Source organism: Poecilia latipinna, unplaced genomic scaffold (genome assembly GCF_001443285.1).
Source record: "Poecilia latipinna isolate Pla-1442-1.1 unplaced genomic scaffold, P_latipinna-1.0 Scaffold90, whole genome shotgun sequence".
Lineage (NCBI taxonomy): Eukaryota > Metazoa > Chordata > Actinopteri > Cyprinodontiformes > Poeciliidae > Poecilia > Poecilia latipinna.
This window is the reverse complement of record NW_015112706.1, coordinates 260,976-283,203: the sequence shown is the minus strand read 5'-3', so window position 1 is coordinate 283,203 and position 22,228 is coordinate 260,976. Positions and strand designations below refer to the sequence as shown.

At 37.4% G+C, this 22,228-nt stretch overlaps 2 protein-coding genes and 1 long non-coding RNA gene across 7 annotated transcripts in view; 2 read left to right on the top strand and 1 right to left on the bottom strand.

Annotated features, from left to right (window-relative positions):
- gdpd2 (glycerophosphodiester phosphodiesterase domain containing 2) overlaps positions 1-7,488 on the top strand; it is a 20,802-nt gene extending 13,314 nt beyond the window's left edge. The window contains exons 8-16 of one of the 3 annotated variants that reach the window (XM_015023750.1): positions 1,197-1,345; positions 1,679-1,764; positions 1,915-2,059; positions 2,147-2,362; positions 2,435-2,580; positions 5,190-5,337; positions 5,489-5,571; positions 5,650-5,678; positions 6,610-7,488. In XM_015023750.1, coding sequence (XP_014879236.1) covers positions 1,197-1,345; positions 1,679-1,764; positions 1,915-2,059; positions 2,147-2,362; positions 2,435-2,580; positions 5,190-5,337; positions 5,489-5,571; positions 5,650-5,678; positions 6,610-6,665 — 1,058 coding nt within the window. In that variant the 3' untranslated portion in view covers positions 6,666-7,488. Of the gene's footprint in view, positions 1-1,196; positions 1,346-1,678; positions 1,765-1,914; positions 2,060-2,146; positions 2,363-2,434; positions 2,581-5,189; positions 5,338-5,488; positions 5,572-5,649; positions 5,679-6,554 lie in introns of all 3 variants that reach the window. The other 2 variants (XM_015023743.1, XM_015023758.1) reach the window with 2 other exon arrangements.
- Positions 1-8,268, bottom strand: part of LOC106940962 (uncharacterized) — an 11,542-nt gene extending 3,274 nt beyond the window's left edge. Inside the window, exons 1-2 of the long non-coding RNA XR_001423230.1 lie at positions 7,507-8,268; positions 7,348-7,351 (exon numbers count right to left, since the gene is read on the bottom strand). This is a non-coding gene — a long non-coding RNA (uncharacterized LOC106940962). The remainder of the gene's footprint in view (positions 1-7,347; positions 7,352-7,506) is intronic.
- A 243-nt stretch (positions 8,269-8,511) lies between these two features.
- The window catches only part of dlg3 (discs, large homolog 3 (Drosophila)), a 114,759-nt gene continuing 101,042 nt past the window's right edge, over positions 8,512-22,228 (top strand). For 2 of the 3 annotated variants that reach the window (XM_015023677.1, XM_015023663.1), the window contains exons 1-3: positions 10,425-10,612; positions 12,464-12,595; positions 20,505-20,590. In XM_015023677.1, coding sequence (XP_014879163.1) covers positions 10,573-10,612; positions 12,464-12,595; positions 20,505-20,590 — 258 coding nt within the window. In that variant the 5' untranslated portion in view covers positions 10,425-10,572. Of the gene's footprint in view, positions 8,614-10,424; positions 10,613-12,463; positions 12,596-20,504; positions 20,591-22,228 lie in introns of those variants that run through there. The other variant, XM_015023669.1, reaches the window with a different exon arrangement.

The following is a 22,228-nucleotide window of genomic DNA, read 5'->3' as shown; positions in this document are numbered from 1 at the left end:
TAATATTGATCTAAATAGTGAGTACTCTACAGTTTCTAAAAAATAAGCTAAAGAGTGACTAATAAACTAATAAACTAGAGTCTCTGGTCTAATTCCTTTTCTGGGTTAAAAGTGAGTACTCCACAGTTTCTAACAAAATTAAAAAGAGGAAAGGACACATTAGGGCACATGGCAACATTCAGACAAACAAAGACATGAGTGAAGGCGGTGATGTCACAGGGCCATGAAACCACGTTGTTGTTATCGAGGAACATCCTTGGGAGCGCTCAGCTCCACAGCTGCCTGGATAACAGGAGGGGGTGAGGTGGGAAGGAGAGTTGTGTTTGCATATCTTCAAGGAGATTAGAGATATGCAGCCCTTCCAAGGCCACATGGGGAAAGCCAATTCGTAAACAAAATGTCTTAGGTCGGGAAGATTATAAATTTCAATCTTCCCTAAAATCTCTCCGATACATCTCAGTTCCCAATTATCCAGATTAGTTTGGTCGTTCCACTGAACCGAAACTAGCAACTTCTCCAAGATCAATTCCATCCCGTTAGTGAGTTTTAGAGTCCTCAGCTGGGCTGCAAGTCTCAGCAAGACTCATATCCAACTTGCGTCTCTGTCCACACCAACAGTCTGAGTGTTCGCTAGTTTGGCTAAGTCCATCACATATTTGTTGATAAGCCAGGAATCCGCAAGCTCCAAACAGCAGAAATTCTGTTATTATGAATTAATCCAGGGTGAATCCCGTCGAGAAAATTTGATCAATTGCATTTAGAGACCGGTTGACCAGATCCATAATTTGTAGATTGGGAGGATGTGCAAAGAAAAGCTCCAAAAATATAGAACAAGACAGGACAAAAACAGAGCAGGCAGGGCAGGGAAGGGGAGGGAGGGACAGTCAAGTGTAAAACAAACAGAAATGTCTTTATTTATAAAAGTAAAAGCCGAAATTGAAACATTTATATGTCAACCTACTTTATGATTAATGCAGCTAATAATGAATTGACTTCTTGACGTCACTCATACATTATGTATAGTTTGTTTTTGCCAATAATTGACTTCAGTGAAAAGTGTTGAAGACAGTATATTACAAATATGAAATCAACGCTGACATCCTGCTGCTCGTCCTTCAAACCTCTAAAGATGATAGTCTGAAACAATACACAAACCTACTCAGCATAAACAGTTGGTTGTCTTGTTTTCTTTCCAGAATCAAAGTTCCTGATTGCAGCATCATTCCTTATTTTGTCGGCATTCATCTACCTGAGTCCCCTGCTCATCCACTCACCCTGTTTGATCGACATAAAGGAATTAAATTTAACTAAACCAGACCTCTGGGGCCACAGAGGAGCACCAATGGTGAGCATCCTGTTGAACAAAACAAAAACTTAAAAATAAACAACCTGCATGGAAAGAAGTGCAGTAATATTTAATTGAAACATGTTATTTATTTAAGAATCAATATTGAGGTGTGTTGGGTAACAACAAGGCATTTTTTTCTTATTTTTGAAAGTGTTGCACCGTTGCAAGTCATATGAGGGGGCCCATATGGCCTGCATCTGCAGCCGTGCTCAGCTGCTCCATCAACAATAAGCTCCATTTAATATAATGTGCACTCAGTTTTGTGTACTCTCACAGCCTCAGGGTAGTTTGTGCAAAAAAGTTTCTCACTCATGTTCTGACTGTGTTCAGCTGGCCCCAGAGAACACCATGATGTCCTTTGAAAGGAGTGCAACAGAGTGCAACGTAAAAGTATTTGAGACTGATGTGCAGCTCAGGTAGGGTGAAATTGTTTACCGCTTTTATTCATTTTGCCCTTTAATATTTCTATTAACATTTATCATCAATGCTTTTGTGAGGATTGTTTGTAAATGTGGCAGATAAAAATGAAGCATTTACAGGAGTCTGAATAATGATTGTTCATTTAGCAAAGACAGAATTCCCTTTCTGATGCACGACCATGAGGGCGAATTCCTCAAAAGAACAACAAATGTGACACAAAAGATTTCTTATGGCAATGAGGTGGACATGAGCACGCTTAAGTCTCTAAATGCAGGGAAATGGTTCATAGAGGTGAGTGCTGCCTCTGATATGAGCCTCGCTACAAGTTTGAATTTTTAAAACGAGTAAAAAACACTAAAATGATCTGTGTCTTTCCAGAACGATCCTTTTCAAACTGTTCACCTGCTCACCAAAAGCCAGAGAGAGACAGCTGACAGTCAGACTATTCCTGAACTGAAGGATCTTCTAGACCTCGCCAAACAGCACAATATTTCCATTATATTTGACTTGTATCGTCCCGAAAACTGTAGTAAAACTAATGACACTGAGGACACTGTGAAAGAGATCTTGGATTCAGGAATCAACCACGAATTGGTAAGTTTAAACGTCCTTGCAAGTTTGAAAACATTTCATTTTGCAGGATTTTAAAGCCTTGTCTTGCTCTAGATCTACTGGCTTCCACCACAAAACAGAGAATATGTGATGAAGACTTCAAACTTCATCCAGGTGTACAACAATACAAAAGAGATGTCTGCACAAAATAGAGCTCACCTTAATGTTAAATACAGTGACCTGCCTGCAGATGAAATCAGGTAAGACCTAAGAACAAGATGAAAACCAACAAAAACAAAAAACACTTAGATTGTCTGCAGATACTGTTTTTATTGGGGTTGGCATGCACAGTAGTGTAGTGAGTAGAAGCATGTCTGGACAAGGTGCCAGTGCTTTACATGTGAAACTTGGCTCAAGGGGATACAGACGAATAACGTCCCGAACCTAAACGGGTGTTGTTAAACGGATGAGCAGTCATAAAACATTTACTAAGGAATGAAAAACAGTGTTGCAACATGTTTAAAGGAGTTCATGAATCGGAGCAGTTCACTGACTTTTTGGAAGTGTTGCGATGCAGCAAAAACATTAACCGCTGCATTCCTTTGTGACACTGGATTTTCACATTTATACAACAAAACTTATTATTGATCATGTTTACATTTGCATGCCTGGTGAGAAGTCATGCCTGTGTGGCATGAGTCGTCAACGACCAAACTAAATCTTTTAGATTTCTGATCCTGGGAACTTTTAATTAAGAGAAAATAAACTGATACTGAGAAAACATTTACATTTAGTTTAACTTATTGTGCTTCTGCACCCCTGTTGAGAAACACTCTGGGCACATACGTACTCATTTGGCCAATTTTAAATATTGCTACTTATGAGAGGACTATATCTAAAAGAGCTTCACTCTTCTTAATGCCATGTCTTGCTTGGCTTAGATGTTTTGTGAATTTGCAGCGTGTTGTTCATGGCTGAGGAAATCCACCTGCTGACTTCAAGAGCCAGCTGAGAAGAGACGGAACTGAAATAAGCATTTTCTGGTCTCCTTAGCACGATCTTAAAATTTGCTAATGTTCATCTTTAGAATATACAAACGGTTTCTTTTATTCTAAAGAATCACGAGGAATATTAAGTCTTAATGTCTGACACATTCATTTCATCTTCATTTTGCCTTCATTTGGATCTTAAACATGACAGAGACTCTAGCTACTGCCCTCTTCTGGCCAAGGAAGGTTAGTTCAGTATGTCAGTAGATCCTTAACTTTTGTCAGATGTTAAAAAAAAGTTTGTAAAAGACTGATTCAAAAACAAAACATTTTGAAAAATATCGATCAATCTTTTGGTAGTTTAGATTTAAATACATGCAAAGTTTGCAAGGAACTTTTTTATGGAATAGATGATGAAAGTCGCATTGCCCTGACAGCAGTGTGAGTCTGTCCACTTCTACAAATCCACTCTGGATTAGGTGTGTTAAGACAACTGTTGTCAAGGCAAACCGTAGTTTAAATAGTCCAGAAATAAAATACTATGAACCAAAATTCACTGAGTGAGATATAATCCATGTTAAACTGAGGATGGAAACAGTGACTGGTGATTGACTGCAACATTTGGTTGTTAAAAACCGTGCACCCACTATATGGTATTAACGTTGCTTATGATGATAAAATTGCTAAAGCATTAGCTACGACTTCAAAGCTGCAAAAATTTCCATCATACTGTCTGCAGAGTTTATAAGTCCTTCTAATGAGATGCCAGACAAACGTCTGATTGCTGTCAGGATAGAGTAAAGCGGCGGCACCCTGAAAGAGCTACTCTTTCCTCACTTATGAGTCAGACAACTATGGCAATTGATAGTTGCGAAAACACAGGCAGCCATGTTGTGGAAGCTTAAGTTTCATCAATCAAGACTGTTATTAACGTAGTGCTGTATTTATACCACAGGTGACACAGTGCAAGAGGCATGTTTGTAAAGCAGCAGACTGCAGGCTAGACCTGAGAAAGGTCAACTAATTAAATCAACTTATACTTTGAGAGTTGATCTATAAACAACAAAAGGACAATATGGTGTAATATTTTTGATTTATGGGCTAATCTTGTAGGTTCTTATTCTATAGTTTTCTTAGGTTTGTGTGTTAAAATCTAAAAAAAAAGGTAATTTTCACAAAAGGCTGGAATAAAATGCATGCCCATGTCTATTTTGGGTTACTTCCTGGTGGTTTCCTTTGCATTTTTCTAATGCATTTACACAAATCTTTAAATCACAAAAAGACCAACTTATATAGATGTGTCAATTTGAAGTATTTTAAAGACAATTGGAAATGTGCAATGCTGTAAAACAGGATTTTGCTCACTTTCAACAAGATTCCTTGTTGGAAGGTTTTACATCATCAAACAATTCTAAATATCAGATTAAGTATTTAACTCCGTTTTTAAATTCCATTTGCAATAAGCGATGCAATATTATCAAAATTCAGCACCTGAGGGGTGATTTAGGTTATTGTTGAAGACAAGCTTGGGTGCTGCTGGTATTCATGCTGATGCTACTGTGACACGAACCATCCACCTACACTGTGCTGCAGACCAAACACTCCTCCCCATAGCAACAGCAGGATAATAAGCACTGTCACAGTGCAAAAACTGCTCACACAGTGTTAAGCAGACGGTTTTAATTTTGCAGCTGGGTCATTCATTTACACACAGTTACAAACATACATTTACTTAAATACACACACAGTATGAGCATTTATGGTTCCTGCTTTGAATTTACTCCTAGTTTATGGTATAACCCATCTGCTGCCTTTATGTGTTTACAATATCACAGTCCTGAATGTTCTTTTGTATCTCATGCTGAGTTTATATCCGACAGGAACTTTCGAAAAAACGGCACTAAAGTGAACATGTATGTGGTCAATGAGCGCTGGATGTTCTCTCTGCTGTGGTGTGCAGGAGTCAGTTCAGTCACTACTAACAACTGCCAGGTGTTTAGCAAAATGGAGCAGCCTGACTGGACCATGGTGAGTGATGTGCATACATGCAGTAACAGTGGCTGCTCGTTTGTTCCTCCTGCTCCAGCGGTTTAATTATCAACTGATCATCCAACACTTTCATGGTTCCGTTTTGTACCACTTCTTTCTGAACTCTGTGATCCTGGATTGTATGTTTCAGGCACCTTCTGTTTATAGAACATTATGGATTTCAGTAGATGCTGCATCCATTTTGATAATGATTGCTGTCTTTGTCTATCACCGGTAAGCTAACTACAGTTTTTTTTTTTTATTGAAAAATGTGGATGATTTTGCACTAATCTTTTTCTTTGTGTGTGGCAGGAAAACCAAACGTTCCCATCACAGAGAAGGTAAAATTAGTTAAAATAAAATTTACACATCATCCTTCATATGCAACCCTAACTTCATTTAAATATCAACTAATCTACTGTCTGTTTTCTTATTTTAATAAATTAATGTCACTTGATTAAAGCTGCAGTTATTAACAAATAGATGTTACTACATATTTATTGTGACAGTATAAGACACATAATCTGAGAAAAACTTGAGCTCTTCTCCTAGTACTAACTAGTACTAACTGAAGAAACACACCACTAAATCTGAAATAACCAATCAGAGCCAGGAGGAGGTTCTTAGCGCTGTCAATCAGTCTCATGCTCATCTCCTCCCTTTGAACGCCGCCTCCTCACCACAACATAGCCTGCTACGAATGCTAAAGCTAGTTAGCATGGTCACTAATGACGGGAGATAATTGGTTTTACTGTAACAGTAAGCTACAGTACACTTAGCAGCACGTACATGAGGTGGATTGACACACTAAGACCTTTTTCCTGGCTCTGATTGGTTGTTTTTGACCGGGAGCGGTGCTATTTTTTGCAGACCACAGTAATACATAGCACTAGTGGACAGAAGTGGAGGAGCTTGACTTTTTTCATAGATTATCTGTCTTATGACATTCTGTCACAAAATGGAGGCAGTTTTAACAAATCAATCGATCAATCAATCAATCAATCAATCAATCAATCAATCAATCAAATTATGGAAATATAAATATGGAAGAAACACATTTTTGTTAAAGTTACTGCATCTTTAAGCCCAGGTAATATTCCCACCTTCAGCGTTCTTAAGAATTTTAATTTTTCTTGCGGCTGAAACTTTTAAATAATTTTCCTTGTCAACAACGGATATTGATATATCTTTTTTTATTATTATTTTATCTGTACCAGGAAGAATCAACACTTTTGATGGGCTTGAATTGCTCCTTTAGTTTGAACTTGACAGGCATCAGAAGACCTAAAGCCATCTTGGATCCATTTCTGGGTCACCACAGCAGCTAAACGCTTCATCAGGTCTAAAGAAAGAAATAAAATGTCATCCCCACACATTTTTGTATTAAGCTGTGAAAAAGGAAATAATTTTTTACTGATTTTTAAAAAAGATTTTATTCACATATCATTAATATGCCACTGGATGGTGTTTGGTTGCAAGAGTTTTTACGTTTAAAGGTTTATCTTTTTGCTAAATAAAATACAGTGCCTTTGACCTTCTGATTGTATTAAGATCTGAACTGCTTTCTCTTTGCACTATATTTTTGTACAATTTAAGGAAAGCTACAAATAAGCCTGAAATGTTTCATAACCCCGGTGGATTTAGAGTAAAAATTTTTCCAAGTCCAAGTTGTCAGATTTCCTATCAGATTCAAGACGAGACTCTGGCTGGGTTACTCTAAAACACTATTATTAATGCCAGTCAAAAAAATCATATTGGTAAAATTAAAACAACTTTAAACATAAATCTGCCATGAGTATGAATCATTTTAAGCTAAACTACAGCTACACTACACCATGGAAACATATCTGTAACCTGAGCCAAATTAACCAGAATGTTTGTTGTTATTTTGTGTGTGTGCTGCTGTTTGAGTTGTATTCTGTGTGTAATCCCAACACTTTATTCTCAGGGAATAAACAACACCCCAAATTTGATCCATTTTATGAGTTAAAAAGAAAGTATGAAAATTACAGAACTGTCAAAATTTCTCCAATATGGATTACTTTTGGATCCAACATTTACCAGATTTTTGTGACATAGAAAACTGACGATAAAATATTTCAAATGTTTTTCCATTTTTCAATGTGGCATGTCTTGTGTAAAATCCAGTAATGGATTCATTTATTTCACATAAAGTTAAGATGTTGTAATAGGCTGTGTTCGTTTTCAACCTTTAAATACAACCAGTTTGCAGAAATGTGACCTTTTCTAAATTTTTACAGTGAACTCAGAAAGAATAATGAATCTAGATCACTGTGATGTACATTCTTTTTTAAAGATTTTATTAACTGTTTAATAACAAGATAAACATGTTTTTTTTTCTAATGTCTTTTTTTTCACATTTTTTAGCATCATATATTAAAGGGAAAAAATAACATTTGTATAATCTTCATTTAAAGGTGTGTTTTGTACTGAATTAATACTGTACAAAATTACAATAAATTTGGTGGAATAGCTTTTTTAAAATTATGTTTATATTTTTTAAATACAGATTTAAAATAAAAACAAAAATTAATTCATTTAAAGCCTTGTATACAGAGTATGATGTTTTTCATGCACAGTATTAATTTCTGATGTTGTAAATGTTGTCCTTACTTATTGAATATTGTTTTTGTTGTTACTGTTGTTTTACCTTTGTGTAAATATAAATGCTCACACTGAACTTGCTGCTGTGAAACTGGGATTTCCCCACTGTGGGGCAATAAAATATATTTCTATTTTGTTAGAAAAATAAGTAAACAAATAAGTAAAATAAAAAATACATAAAACACAAAGCAGTGAGTTGGACTGCTGGCAATCACATTGCATGCTGTTTAACGCACCAATAATTAGACCATTTTAAACAATACCCAGTTTTATTTATCTTATTGAAGACCTAGCTATAGTGCTTATTAAAAGTATAATCCGAATGTATTCATATTTTGCATGATTAATTTTATTGCAACTATTTATCTGAACATATTTTCAGAGTTGTAATAAAAGCATTTATATTTAATATATATTTCATAAAGCAACATAAATATTAAAAATGGGATAGAGAGAATGATTAGAATGTTAAATTCAACCAAAAGATTCGAGATTTTAATCATCGTGCCTACATTACCCAGAATGCAGCGCTGCTACCAACCGTTGTGTGGAGATTTGGGTGTGTTATGCTAGTAGCTGCCATGGTAGCGGCTACTGTAGTCTCCATCCGCTAGCCTCCAAGAGGGATGAGGAGCCGGCTAAACAGCACTGGTAAGCAAACTTATTTAAACTACTGACATATTTTATCTGAGACTTTAAACCTGTAGTCTACGATCCCACCTACGGTTGAATCACTTGAGCCATTTTACCAGTTAACGTTTTCATTCCTGGAGCTAACCAGCCAGGTTCGTAAAGTCGGTGGAGTTCTCCTTTAAACTGTGATTTATTTCAGCACTACGTTATGTCGCCACAAGATGGCGCGCACTTCAAGAAGATGTTAACGAGACGACTTCACGTTGATAAAAATAAAAACCGCTCAGCCTTCCTAAGGCTAATTACCGCGGATGATGATGGGTAAAACATGGTATAGAATGTAAATTAGAGAGTTTAATATATTTTTTAAACTCTTACGTACGGCTGAGTCAGCGGATCTTTTCCATGATGGCGAGGCAGCGACGCTGAAGTTAGCTTCTGATTCGGCTTCACTGTAAAGGGCTATTTCACAAATTTAAAAGACTATGAAAAAGATCAACCTTGTTTTAAAAACTAAATACTTGACTTGTTAGACCTGGACTATATTTTATTAAGACATGCCTTTGTAAAAAAAACTTTATTCTATTTTAAAATGGCCATCGATACATATTTGACACCCTCACCACCTCTACACTCACGAAACATTTGATTTGGTGAAACTTCAATAACATACAATAAAATTGTACTTTGAATGTGTTTTCAGTGTGGATATATACTAGCTATAGAATAAATTTGGTTTGCTTTGACAGGGTGAAAAAAAGTAGACCTTACACCCAGGGATGGTGGAAACATCTACCTCTAAGCATATGTAATGTCATTTACCTTGCTGTGTTTGTTCTAATTAAGTCAGATTTAAGTACAAACTTTACCAATTCCACTCTAACACCTTCTTATTTAGCTATTCAGAGTTGGACTTGCTGGTGTTCTTGAGATGTTTGTTCTGCTGCACCAAGTCGGCTTGAGTACCTGAACTAATTCTGTTCTGCTGGAGAACAGAACCCGTAGTTTTATCAATTACAGTACCTGGAAACGGCAAAACACTCCCACACCATGATAGCATCACCACCATGTTTGACTGTGTGTATGTTGCTTTTTTTAATGCTGTGCTAGTTTTATTGAGGGTGTAACAGGACACAGACCTTCTAAAAAGTTCCACTTTTGTCTTGTCAGTCCACTGGATATTTTAAGTCTTGGTCATAAAGATGTGCTTTGGCTAATGTGTCTTTGTCTCCATTGGTTGCATCTGAAACCCATCAATGACTTCCTGGACTTGTTGATGCAATACTGACAAATGCCAATGACTTTGTTTCTGATTCTGTTTTTAAATGTGGCTTTCAAGATCTTTTGAACTACATTTCACCAGTGTGGTCTGTGGATCTGCAGATTTTCAGGCCTGGCTTTAGGTAATAAACTCTGCTTTCAAAAAAAAAAATTTGAAAACTGCAATTCATATATATATATATATATATATATATATATATATATATATATATATATATATATATATATATAAAAATAAAATGTTATAACAATAGATCACTGACATTCACGGTAACTGTATTGTGACGGACATTTACTTGTGTATATTTATACTGTCCAAGTTAGAGCACTATGAGTGATTCAGAGTTTTAACTAGAGCTCTTTGTAGACTTTGCGCTTTCAAATAAAAACACAACAGAGTGAAATAGCCCTGTACAAATCAGAGGCGAACTTCGGCATCGTGGCGAGGCATGTGTCCAATGGTAGGAGGGACGTGACATGGACCGGGGGCCGATTTGCCCAAAACTTCTGGGAAAGTTAACATGAAGTAAACAGACTCACCCAGTCACATCTCTGCTTCACGTAGTGGATCATACTGGTGAAGTCAGTTTGGCAAACTGGGAGCCGCGAGGGGATTTTAAACTGGAGATGCAACTTTTATAAGAAAGGCTGTTTATTTTGTTATTTTATCTTAAAACCAAAACATCTTTTGTATAAATGACGTTTCAAGTCGCGCCCTCCATGGTGCATAAATATGGTAAGTACTTCTCCATCTCTCTAATTAGTGTTTCCTGTAAGTTTTAGTTACATTTTCAGGTTGATGCCTTCGCATTGATGAACCCAAGCGATCGTTTTTGTTTTTGCCTCTCTAATCTCAGCTGAAATCTCAGGAGAAACCCGAATTACTTTTTCTGGCCCTTAGGGGTTAAAAAGAGGTGAAAAAATCCCGGGGACTTCCACTTCCGGGCTGCGAATGATTTCTGACGGAGTTTTTTTTTTTTTTTTTTTTTTTTCTCAATTATCGATCAGTGTTCAGGCTCAGGTATTGCAAGCAGATTTACCTTCGTGATGTGCATCATCTCTCTGCCCTCACCACCCACCGGGTTCAACAACACACAGAGCTGCCTCCGTGTAATATATGCAACTTATTTCTGTCAGTGACAAAAATATAAATGTTTCCCTTTCGGGGTTTCTTTCCCAAAGCTTAAATGCAAGTTTATCGCATTATAGTACAATAAACAATATAGCACACTAGTAACTGTAGAATTCAGCTTGAGTATTTTCACTTTTTTCCCATTACAACCACAAATTTTATAATATATGTAATAGGTGAGACGTCTGCAACCTTTATAAACAAAGAACAATTTTTACCTTCAGTTCAACTCTTTTTGAACTGCAAATGTTACATGACCTTTTGAAAAAGAACAAGTTATAATTTTAGATAAATCTACTCAAAAGTGTGTAGAAACTAGTTAAATTTACTCAGGTGCATTTATTGGAGTGACGTTTTGAGAGAAAAAAGAACTTGGAGGGGTAAATTTATCACACTGTACTTTTTGCTTCTATTTGGGTAATAGTATAATGAAGTATAACTTAGTGAATGAAGAACAAACATTTCAATCAAAAATGCACCAGACGGAGAAACACACCTAAAATTTATGGAAAAGTGTCTCTTCTGCCTATTTAAAAAAAATTAAATAATGTTTCAATAAAAAAAAAAAATTAAGAAGAAATACAAATGCATTACTTTTTTATATAACTGTAGTCTTTTAAATACAAAAATTTGCACATGGTTTATTATTTTTGTCTGTCTGATTACATAATTTTTAAATATTAAATCATGTATTGTGATCAGACTGCACAAACTGGAATATTTTTTTAATTTAAAACAGCTTCCCAAATTATGAGCATCTCAATCCATCATTAGGAAATGTAAAAGACTTCAGCCCAACGTCACAACTACAGACACATGGCTGTCCATCTAAGCCCTCAGATGGACCGATAATCAGAGCGTCATCTAAGAGGCTCCTGGTGTCTTTGGAGGAGCTGCATAGATCTAAAGCTTAGGTAGGAGAATCTGTTAACAAGAGACCTATTGGTAGAACACTCTACAAATCTAACACCTATGGAAGAAAGACAAAGAAAGAAAGCAAAAATAAGTTATGTTTGCTACAAGCCATGTAGAAGAAAGGGCTTTGATCAGATTCAAAACTGAACTTAATTGAAACACACCATCTATGGAGAAAAGCTAACACTGGAAATAAGCATATTCAAGCATTAGGACTCTCTATCCAGTCTGAGACCCAGTAAATATCCACAGCTGGATATTTGGGAAAACAAATACATTTTGATGTGCTTTTTCCTTTCATCCACACGGAAACTCAGTGTAATATCACTAAAACTATTACTTATAAAACCTCTGACCAAAACCAAGATTTGAGAAAACGTGTGTTTGTGTTTGTACGTGTAAACAGTAAAATAATCCCACGCATTAGTCTGTGATAAATAATGCACTGAATCTAAATACTCACTTTGATGTGATTGTGATGAATTGTGAACACTTCATTGTAAAAGTGCTGTTAAGAAATGCACCTGTTTTGTGATGCAGACACAGAGAGGGCTGTGGGGCTCCTCAGACAATACCAGGCCAACCTGACCAGCCCAGAGGAGCAGGCCTTGAAGACCAGTGTGGGCAAAGTGTCTGCCATCTTGGGCAGCCAGCTTTTCCAAGCTCTTCTCGGTAAGGAAAACAACACAAAGTAGTTTACTTTGACACTATTCAAGTCTTTCCAAACTTTACCCTTTAGCTGAAATTATAGCTGTTTCTCAATATGAACTTTTTAAATGTGGACAGCTTATTTTTATTTGTGCAGCTGTCTGCAAACCGAAAGGGAGCGAACAGACAGGGTCACATTTTATTCATTTTTATGGGACGTTAACTGAGTCCACACATTTCCCAATTAAGCTTTATGAAAGAGGCCTTTCAGTGTCCCCCACAAAGGTTTGCTCTATGCCATCCCCCAACTTTGTAGCATTCTTGGATTTTAACAAAACCCTATTAAAGCCAAAACAGTCCATATATACACTAATTGGTATTAATCCAGGGCATTCTGGTACATTTCTCACACCGAATTGACCACATATTCTCTTTTGTACCCTATGCTTTATGAAACTGAACTCACTTGAGTTGACCATTAAGTTTTTATAATTGCTGTTGTCATTGTTGGTAATGCTAATCCTAAAGTGTTCTCATATAAAGAGCTGCTGTAACCACCTACACCTTCATGACTAGTTTGGTGTTTTGGAAAGAAAAAGAGCTTGAGGGCTCAGGGTGAACATAGCATTTCTTTCTTTTTTTTACAGCAGATAAAACACGTTGCTTCTTTTTAACCAATGGTTCAGTGGTCCCTCTAATTACCACAGCCATGTTATAATGATCCTCGCCCTTGGCTCTGCTATTGCTTCTGCTGACCCACTGCTGCTTCTTTGCTGGGGATCTGAGGGGGAGGGGTGTCATGACTCAGGCAGCAGTTAAAAGGAACACAGCACACTGTTGTTTCTGGTGATGGCATACGGAGGGGGATTTAAAGTATTGTTTCCTGTGTGAGATTGATGCAAACTCCAGGCATAAGGGCTTGAATTATTAGACATTTTCCCTTCTTGTTTGACGTCAGGAGGTTGTAGTAGAGGCCAAGTTGCTGTTTACTGTGGTTTTAAGAGCATATGTCTGGATTTGTCTCAACGCTTGATTGTGCAGCTCAAGTATAACACTAACGCAGACCAAGGAGCAGAGAGCTGGTGTATCGCCTTTAATAAATTGCATGGATTGTCCTCATCGCTGTGTATATTTGAGAATTATCTTGAGAGCTTCGGGTATTTTGCCTGTGGGAGGTGATCTTCCTCATCACAGAAGAAGGCAAAGAGCCACAGTAGGAGATGAGTAATAGAAACCAGAATAATCAAGTGTTGTTTGTACCTGGTGGGGATGCTGGTAAATCAAAGATGTCACATGTGATGCTCTGATTGCTAGTTGCCTCAGTGTATTATAAGAAAAATATTTATTTCCTTAGTCTTTAAATCTCTTCAACCACTTTGACATCTTTCATTTTACAGAAACTATAATCTGATACATTTGGCCCTGGAAAACATCACTTTTTAATCTTTCATACTTTGTTAAAAAACATTCATATCCCTTTGATCCTGATTAAATACATAATACTAAAAGATGCAAAAACAAAATCCAAATAAGCTGCTGCTAGCCTCCCTCCCAACTTAGTGTTTATACTTGCTTGTGAAAATGGTTGCAAAGAGATGCTCAGTTATATAACAATCCATATTTGAAAAGCAGAAGTAGAGCCTCCTGCACAACCAACAAAAATGCAGCAAGTGGTTTTTGGATGGTAAGCTGATAACAAAACACTTGTCTTTTCCAGCAGCCATTGTACAGCACAAACAGCGGTAAAAACAAGTGACTAAATGTGCTGGAGCATTGCTTGGGTTGCTAGGTAACGGCGAAGTGCCCATAAAGTATGACATAACAATTGGGAGGTTTTTGAAACAACTAATTTTCCAGACACTAAAAAGTATTAACTTGTCAAGTAAAGGCTGGGTGGCTTTATAAGAGCTTGGGCTGTTTTTAGAAGCAATTGAGACCCAAATGAAAGTACAGAAATGTTAAAAATGTGAACTTTGCATGATAGGTCCCCTTTAAAGGCATATCTGCCGACATATTTCAAGGCAGCACCCCAAAGACACTACTTTCTTATGTAACGTCATAGAAAAATTAGTCGAAATAGCCAAGGTAGTCAAGGTACCATGGTCTTCTAATAATTGTATATGGGTTAAGGATCTTACAATTGGTTTTGTCACCAAACCTAGTATTTTAGCAGGGGTGAGTTTGGAGAGCCACTTTAACATGTTGAACATGGGAAGAATGAAGATTGGTCAGGGAGAAAGCAGAAAGGTGCCGGTCAACATCGGACCCCAGCGCTAGCATCTGGCCCCCTGTGCAGCCCTGTCCAGTCTTGTAATAATACTTTCCACAGGCCTCAGTTTCACCAATGAAATGTTAATGTGAATTTCATGAGCCTGAAAATTTGTGTAATTTTGGTCGAGCTCATTGACATTCGCTCAGTGGCGTATTTATAGAAATGAGGTAGACTCAGCGAGGATTAGCTTTTCCAAATCAGGATTCCAAACATTCCTCACAAAGAATCTTCAATCAAGGCCGAGCCTCAGGCAGACAGGAAAATAAATTGCTCTTGGCTGCCATGCCAAACCTCCTCCACAGCTCTCCAGCTCAACCAAGCAGCGTACAAGGGAGGGAACAGAAGAGTAAAGAGAGGCCTGTGGTCGTTTTCTTTCAGGTGCAGGGCTGGAGAGGCTTTATCCCTCGTTCAACATGTGGTTCTCATGGAAAAAGGGCGGCTTGCAGGTGCAGCCGTTTCACAGCTCTATAATCAGAACACTGCGCAATATAAACATTAGTCATTCTTTTATCCGGTCCTGGTGTGTTTACCTTCACATGCTCAGGGCCATGTGAACTGGTTTCAGTTACAGCTTTTTTGCGTTTGTCACTGTGCCGGTGGCTTAAAAGCAAAGCCGTCTAAGCTGAGCAAGAAAATAATTAACTCTAGTTTCGATTTGATGTGTCAACACAACAGTAAGGTATATCTCTTAGCTCCATTGTGGGTGTATAGAGGTGTTGCATCCAACGTGGGCGGGACAGGTATTGGCCACTTGATTGGATGTCTGCACGGTTGCACTGTCACAAACAAAGCTTGCCTTAACTGTGCATCCGTCCTTTTGTTCCAACACAAGCACATGGTGCAGAGCACCAGGGTGGAGGGAGTTGAGACTGACACACGTTACATTACAGAGAACCCTAAATGCCTGAGGAATGTTTTATTGAGGCTGTGAGAAGGGGGTGAATCGTTTGCCCTGCTTTGAAATTGTGACCTAGTTTTCCATCAGTGTTGTGTGGGTTGCTCGTCGTCATGTAAAGATCCAGGGGCACATTTTTGTCTGTGTGTGTGATTCAGCCTGGCAGGACGTGGAGAGATGAATCAATCTAAGTCAAAAGGTACATATGACAAAAAGAAGAGGTCTGTGGCTCCCCGATCCTGCATTGACATGTTAGTCCAAGGTGCATTTGTGTCAAAAAGACTCCAACCAGGATAATGCAAACTTTTTTTCCCATCTAAATATAGATCTAGAATAAGTTCAGTCAGAGTGGATTCTGCCTTGAATTGTGTGTTTTGTCTGCTGGCCAGGAATTTATGTGGTCTCCAGACGTGGAGCATTGCTGAGACTGTTTTAGAAGGCCACAAGATGTGCAAACAGAAAAGCTGTCTGTACTTTATGTGACTGAGAATGAGAACGCTGACATCTGAAGGAGATGTGATCGAGCACCTTCAGAAGAGCTTGTTACCTTTTACAGGAACAGAAAAAGTAATTAGAAGTGTTAACTGGAAACCGAGGTGCCCAAGATGCAGTCAGAGAGCAAATCCTGCAAGACTTCTCAGATGCAGGTTTTTTTATCACTTAAAGTAGAAATAGCACTTATGTTATTAAAAGAACAGGTCATATGGATAAATGTAATGATAACACACTAAAAATAAGGAGAATTTTTTTTAGATGAAAGGTGACATGTTTTTCTTGATTACATCCTAAAAAAGAGCACTGAAAAAGTAAATATATATACAAAAGGCATTGTTTACAACAGCAAGTAGTTTGCAGAGACATATTTGTTCACATTTTAAGGTGCTTGGCAGGTATCCTGGAGAAATTGCCTCCACTTTTACATATTTAGTCTGTGTCAAGCGCTTTGGTGTTCCAGACCGATTTAATGCCGATAAGGGCTTTGTGGAGGCTGCACCATCTGTTGCAGAACTTCCTTGTTGACTGGAGATGATTATTACCATCTTTGAAAGTATTTAACTGTGGAAAACCTTTAAACCACCTCTAATGTGTTTCAGCTTTGCTTCCAACCAGCCAAACTTTCTGGTAATCTTTGGTAAATATTCTCTTGGCTTTCCGAAGTCTCCGAAAAATGTTTGCTTCTTGGCTGCTTTTTCACCAGTTTTCTGGTTAAGTTTTGTTTCTGACAAGGACAGCACATTGTACTAGTTGTCTTTTAAAAAATGAGGAATGTGGAGGAGTAGAGTACAGTCAAAAAGTGTCAGTCCAAGAAAACTATTTACAGCAGATGAACAATATGAGAAAGTCATGGTTTGTAGTGGATAACAAAGCTGCAAAGTCAAGACAGAACTCCTAACACTCGACGCACGTCTTTATTTAGCCTGGAAAAATACATGTTAAATTAAGCGTTTTGTTTCTTGGGTATCGCCAAAGTTTATATTTAACAAAGACGTTGAAGTCAGGCTTTGACCATTGGATCAATCGCTACCACCTTTCCTCCATAATAAGACATTCATGCACATCTTTATATTGTTTTGATGGTTGTCTTTACTGTCTGATCAGTTAAACATATGTGTTTCTATAACTAGACTTTTCACATTCAGTTCCTCACTTTAAATTTCCAAATTTTGTTTCCACATTTAGTGAACGTCTTGGTTGTAGGTTAAATAAATGTCAATGGACATAACAAAACATTGGCATGGAACAAAATCTGAACTATTCAGCTTAGGTATGTGTGTGTTTGCATGTACATGAGAGTTTGTTTAAGTGAGGCTGCTCTTCAGTCAGCTGGTCAACAAATTGCTCTTCCCACACATGGCTTCACTCCTCCACATTCAGACACAGAGATGAGTCAAATGCTCCATTCTTACACTTTTGTTCCCACATTGTCTTGTTGGGACATTCTGGCTCATGTCTCTGTCTGAAGCACACACACAGAAGCCAGAATTTTATAGTTTTTATAATAAAAATGACATAGCTTTGATTTTGGAAAATGACAAGATCTTCTTTTCAAAGGAATTTTGAAACCCGACTTGACCTTTCAGTGAACCTGTTTTTTTGAAAGCTGATGAACTCTTCTGTCATTTCCTTATGTCAACGTTGCAGTTGCTAGTCCTGTGTTTGGCATCAGCAAAAATGTCACAGTACATTCTCATCAAATGCTTGCCACTCAGAAGGAACCTGAAAGGAGAAAGTGTGGCACGGTTAAGAAACACTCTCAAAATGCGTGGAATAAACATAATGCTGATTTTTAACTAAAAATATGTGCTAATCAACATTTTCTCTGAATTTCTTTTTTCAAGAAGGAGATATTCTGCAGATTTTTGGCAATTTTTCATTAGTAGCTAATTAGGTGTGTTAGTTATTTTCACCTGTTACAGTTTTGTGTATCTGCCTTTAATTACTTAGATGTAGGAAGACATTAAGGATTAAAAACGTCCCTGCATTTCCTACCTGCACATTTGACACTGTGGGATACATGTAGCATTTGATCAGCATATAAGCCAAACTGCTGTCCACATACCATTAATGTTGCACATGAGCACCATTGCTATTGAGTCGACACAACTGTAACTCAACCCCATAAAAACCTCACCTAATCTTACAGTACAAGATCCAAATGCTCCACTCAGCTCTGCATTCTTAATGCTTGAAAAGTGAAATGGATGCAATTATCAGGCCTCTACAGGGCACTTAAATAACTAATTTCATTATCCTACAATCAGTTCATACATAAATATAAAACACTGGCAAAAGCATACCCCATCCATGCACAGTTGAATACTAAATCACACTCCCTTGACTTCGATATAAACACTCTACTGGAAAGCGTCAAAGTGGCATACCTACATTCAAAGGTGCTTTCACATCTTTGAAATGTGAAAGCACATTCAAATATAAGCAAAAAATCCCCTTATTCTTTACGTCTAAACCTACATAACAGTTTTCAACATGCCTGCATTCATGTCATATATGCTAAACAGAACAGGTGTGTTTTTCCATATCCTCACTTTATCCACTTTATAAAAGTTTTACTGGAATCCACAGAATTTCTCAACAAATGCATTTCTTGGCTGAGTTAAAATCAGAGCTTTTCTATATAGTTTCAGCTGAAAGAACTTGCTTCTCTCATATGTGATGCCCCACTGTCTTGTTGAGCCCCAGACAAAGCGATGATCTTAAAAACAAGAAAAGGAGAGCCGCCCTTTTCTTGTTTGGTTTGATAGTTCTAGAGTCTGGTGTGCTCTCTCCAGGAGACAAAATCTGTCAACTGTGTAACAGTTTTATATAAACTTAAGCAGTTTCCAACTTTGTCTCCCTGTCGAAGACTGATCAGTAGCAGTTTTGTTTTTCTTCAAACACAATTTTCCAGATCTTTCACCTTTGTTCTAAGGTACCAAATTTGCTTCATAGCATTGAAAGTCTTGGATTCATTTTGCTCCGACTCTGTCTTGCGGTTTTCCAGGGCGTTCACTGACCTTTAGTCCTAAGACTGCCGTTTATACTGGCAAGTTTTAATCCTAAAAACTTGAAACAAAGTCCCTTCAGCTGCTGTTGCTATTAGCCCTATCATGTAAATTTATTGTCCTATCTTGACTTTTTGAATATTAAAGGTCTAATATGCAAGAACAAAATCTTTCAGTGTTTGGTTGCACTTGTTTTTGACATCATTTCAATTTATTTGGCACGCTCAAACCAGACTTATTATTTATGTTACCTGTTTTATGGAGTCTCTTGATACACAGTCCACTTTGGCTCATGACTCCACTGCACAATTGTACTTTAAGTTTTTTTTTTTAATTGGTTTTGCTCAACAATTGCCAAACCTAAATTAAAGAAAAGGTGAAAATATGGGTCATTTTTTCTTTTGACCCATAAATCCTTTATATTTTCTCCTCTGAAATATCATTGAAAATCCATCCATCCATCCATCCATCCATCTATTAATTAATTGCTTTTACTCTCTAATCGTGTTAACCTTGTGTTGACCTCTAGCTGCTTTTGAGACTTTCTTAGAAAGATAAATAAAAAGGAGAATTGGAGTTACACCAATACATCATGCACCTTGAGTAGTGTTATCCACAGGCTACACGCATAACATTTTGAGTGTTTTTGCTGTTATAGAGGCTTGCCTGCATGCCTCTATAACCTAAACAACACTGCACCATATGAGAATGAACCATAAAGTTACACTCTCGCTCTCTCCTCTGTAATGGAAAAAGCAATAATAAATCATGGATGTCTGGAATCAGAAAGAAAATGTGATGTGTGTAGAATAATAAACAGAGAACATTCACTAAGATTTTTTTTTATAACTCATTGTGTTGGCTCTTACTGACCTAGTGGTTAAAATATACAGAATAAGTCCTAAGGCACATCAACGCATGGTAATATAGACAATCTTTACTAATACTCTGGTGTCAGCAGGGGTCATGATCTTGTTTTTATGTGGAGCTATAAGATGTTATGTGATTCTATCAGACACTGATTGACACTCTGAGCCGGGGTCACATAGTTCAGCAAATGAATATATGGAGTATGTTTGGAAATATAAAGACATCCATGTAAACAATTAAATCCCAATCTTCCAATTTTACCCACTGAAAACTGTGAGCTTCCTGAATTTCATCAGCAGAAATAAAATATAACTGAGAAGTGATTATGTTTGTTCTTGCCCAAGTAAAGAGAGAAAAAAAAATCATTATTGTTTTACTTCTTTTCCCCCACAGATATTCAAGAGTGTTACGAGGTGACCTTGCAGTTGAACGCAGAACAAACTGTTGTAAAGGAAGACAGCGGGCAGGATGTGTGGGAGGTAATTTTACCGCTTCACATTTTATTGTAGATCAGAGAAAATGTGCTTTATGTTTACATTGAATGAGATGCTGCTTGTGTTGTGTATGAGTTGCTTTAACTTGGCAGCTGAAACAAGATGTTATTACCTGCGTTCCTAAGATTTCTACATTTTACCCTGAGTCATGGGAGCTTTGACTTCATGTGGATGACGGATGGCACACATAACTATTTAAACCACAGGAACCTTTTCCTGACGTCATGGACATTTTTGTGGATGGCGGAGGGAGAACGGGTCCTTTATGAACTTTTAAACTGTTGTCATGTTTGCGCTGGACAGCTATTTTTTACACAGACTCCCACAATTGTTTACACACCAAAGATGCTCCAGTATAATATTTTTTTCAACTAAAGTGATGTTCTAATATACAGTTGAAACCAGAAGTTTACAAATGTTGAATAAAAAGATACATACACAATTTATTTATTTATTTATTTATTTTTTTTACTGTCTAAACTTAAATCAGACCAAATGTCCTGTAAGGATTTGGTTGTTTCTGTGTGTTTATGTAGATTTCTGTGTCTGTGGATTCTCTGTGTTGTCCCGTCTTCCCCTTGATTAGTTACACCTGTTTCTTGTTTCCCCTGATTGTCTCCCTGTGTATTTAAACCCACCTGTGTTCCTTGTTGGGTCCTTGTCTGGTCGTCCCGTCTTGGTGTCTTGTCTTCCTGTCTTGGCGTCTTGTCTTCCTGTCTTGGTGTCTTGTCTTCCGTCAAGTCTGTTGTCAGTATGGTTTTTTGATAGTAACCAGTTGCTACCAGTTTTGAGCCTCCGCTCTTTCTCTGCTGCCTGGACTTTTGGACTTCATCAAGGGATGATTTAATGATACCATTCATAATTAAGTCATCACTTCTATCATTTCAACCTGGGTCCACAGTGTCTTCCTCACCATCTGTACTACTGCAAATCATGACACTTCTCTTATCTTAGCTCAGTTAGAATAACTAAAAATATTTTTATTTGCTAAGCACCACAATAATGAGAAAATGAGTCTGTCAGAGATTTATTTAATAGTGTCTTCAACATCTTATTAAACAAACAAATTATAATGTCACAACTTTGGAAACTTCTGGTAGGTTTACTGACCCAGTTTAGTTTCAGATGTATTTTAAGGGCACGAATTGAACACCCTCTGTGGGTTTCATAGTCTTCTGATTCTTTATTTTGATTTTTAGTAGCTGCTTTCTTTGACTGCGGTTAGTCAGATATTTTTAAAGCTTGAAATTTTGAATGACTTCGCCTCTTAAACCAGTTTATAAAAGGTACTTATTTTCTGTAACAAATCCCTTTTGAGAATTTTGTTTTGCTTTTTTCAAACCTTATTAAGCTATTCCTCAGTGTTTTGTACTTGTTTGGGAATTACTGGATTAGTTAAGCATGAACTGCTACTTCTTGGTTAATTCAAGCTCCACGTGTTCAGAGTATGTCCGTTCCCAGTTTGAACATCTAAACCCTAAATTATGACCACATTCTGAACGTCATTCAGCTCCTCTCAGTACCACTGTGATCCACCCTCTCGACTTTCTAATTCGGTGCTGTGTGGCTCCTGGTCTGTCCTCCTTTGGTACCAGCTGGCTGTGGGGCGCAGGCACAATCCTG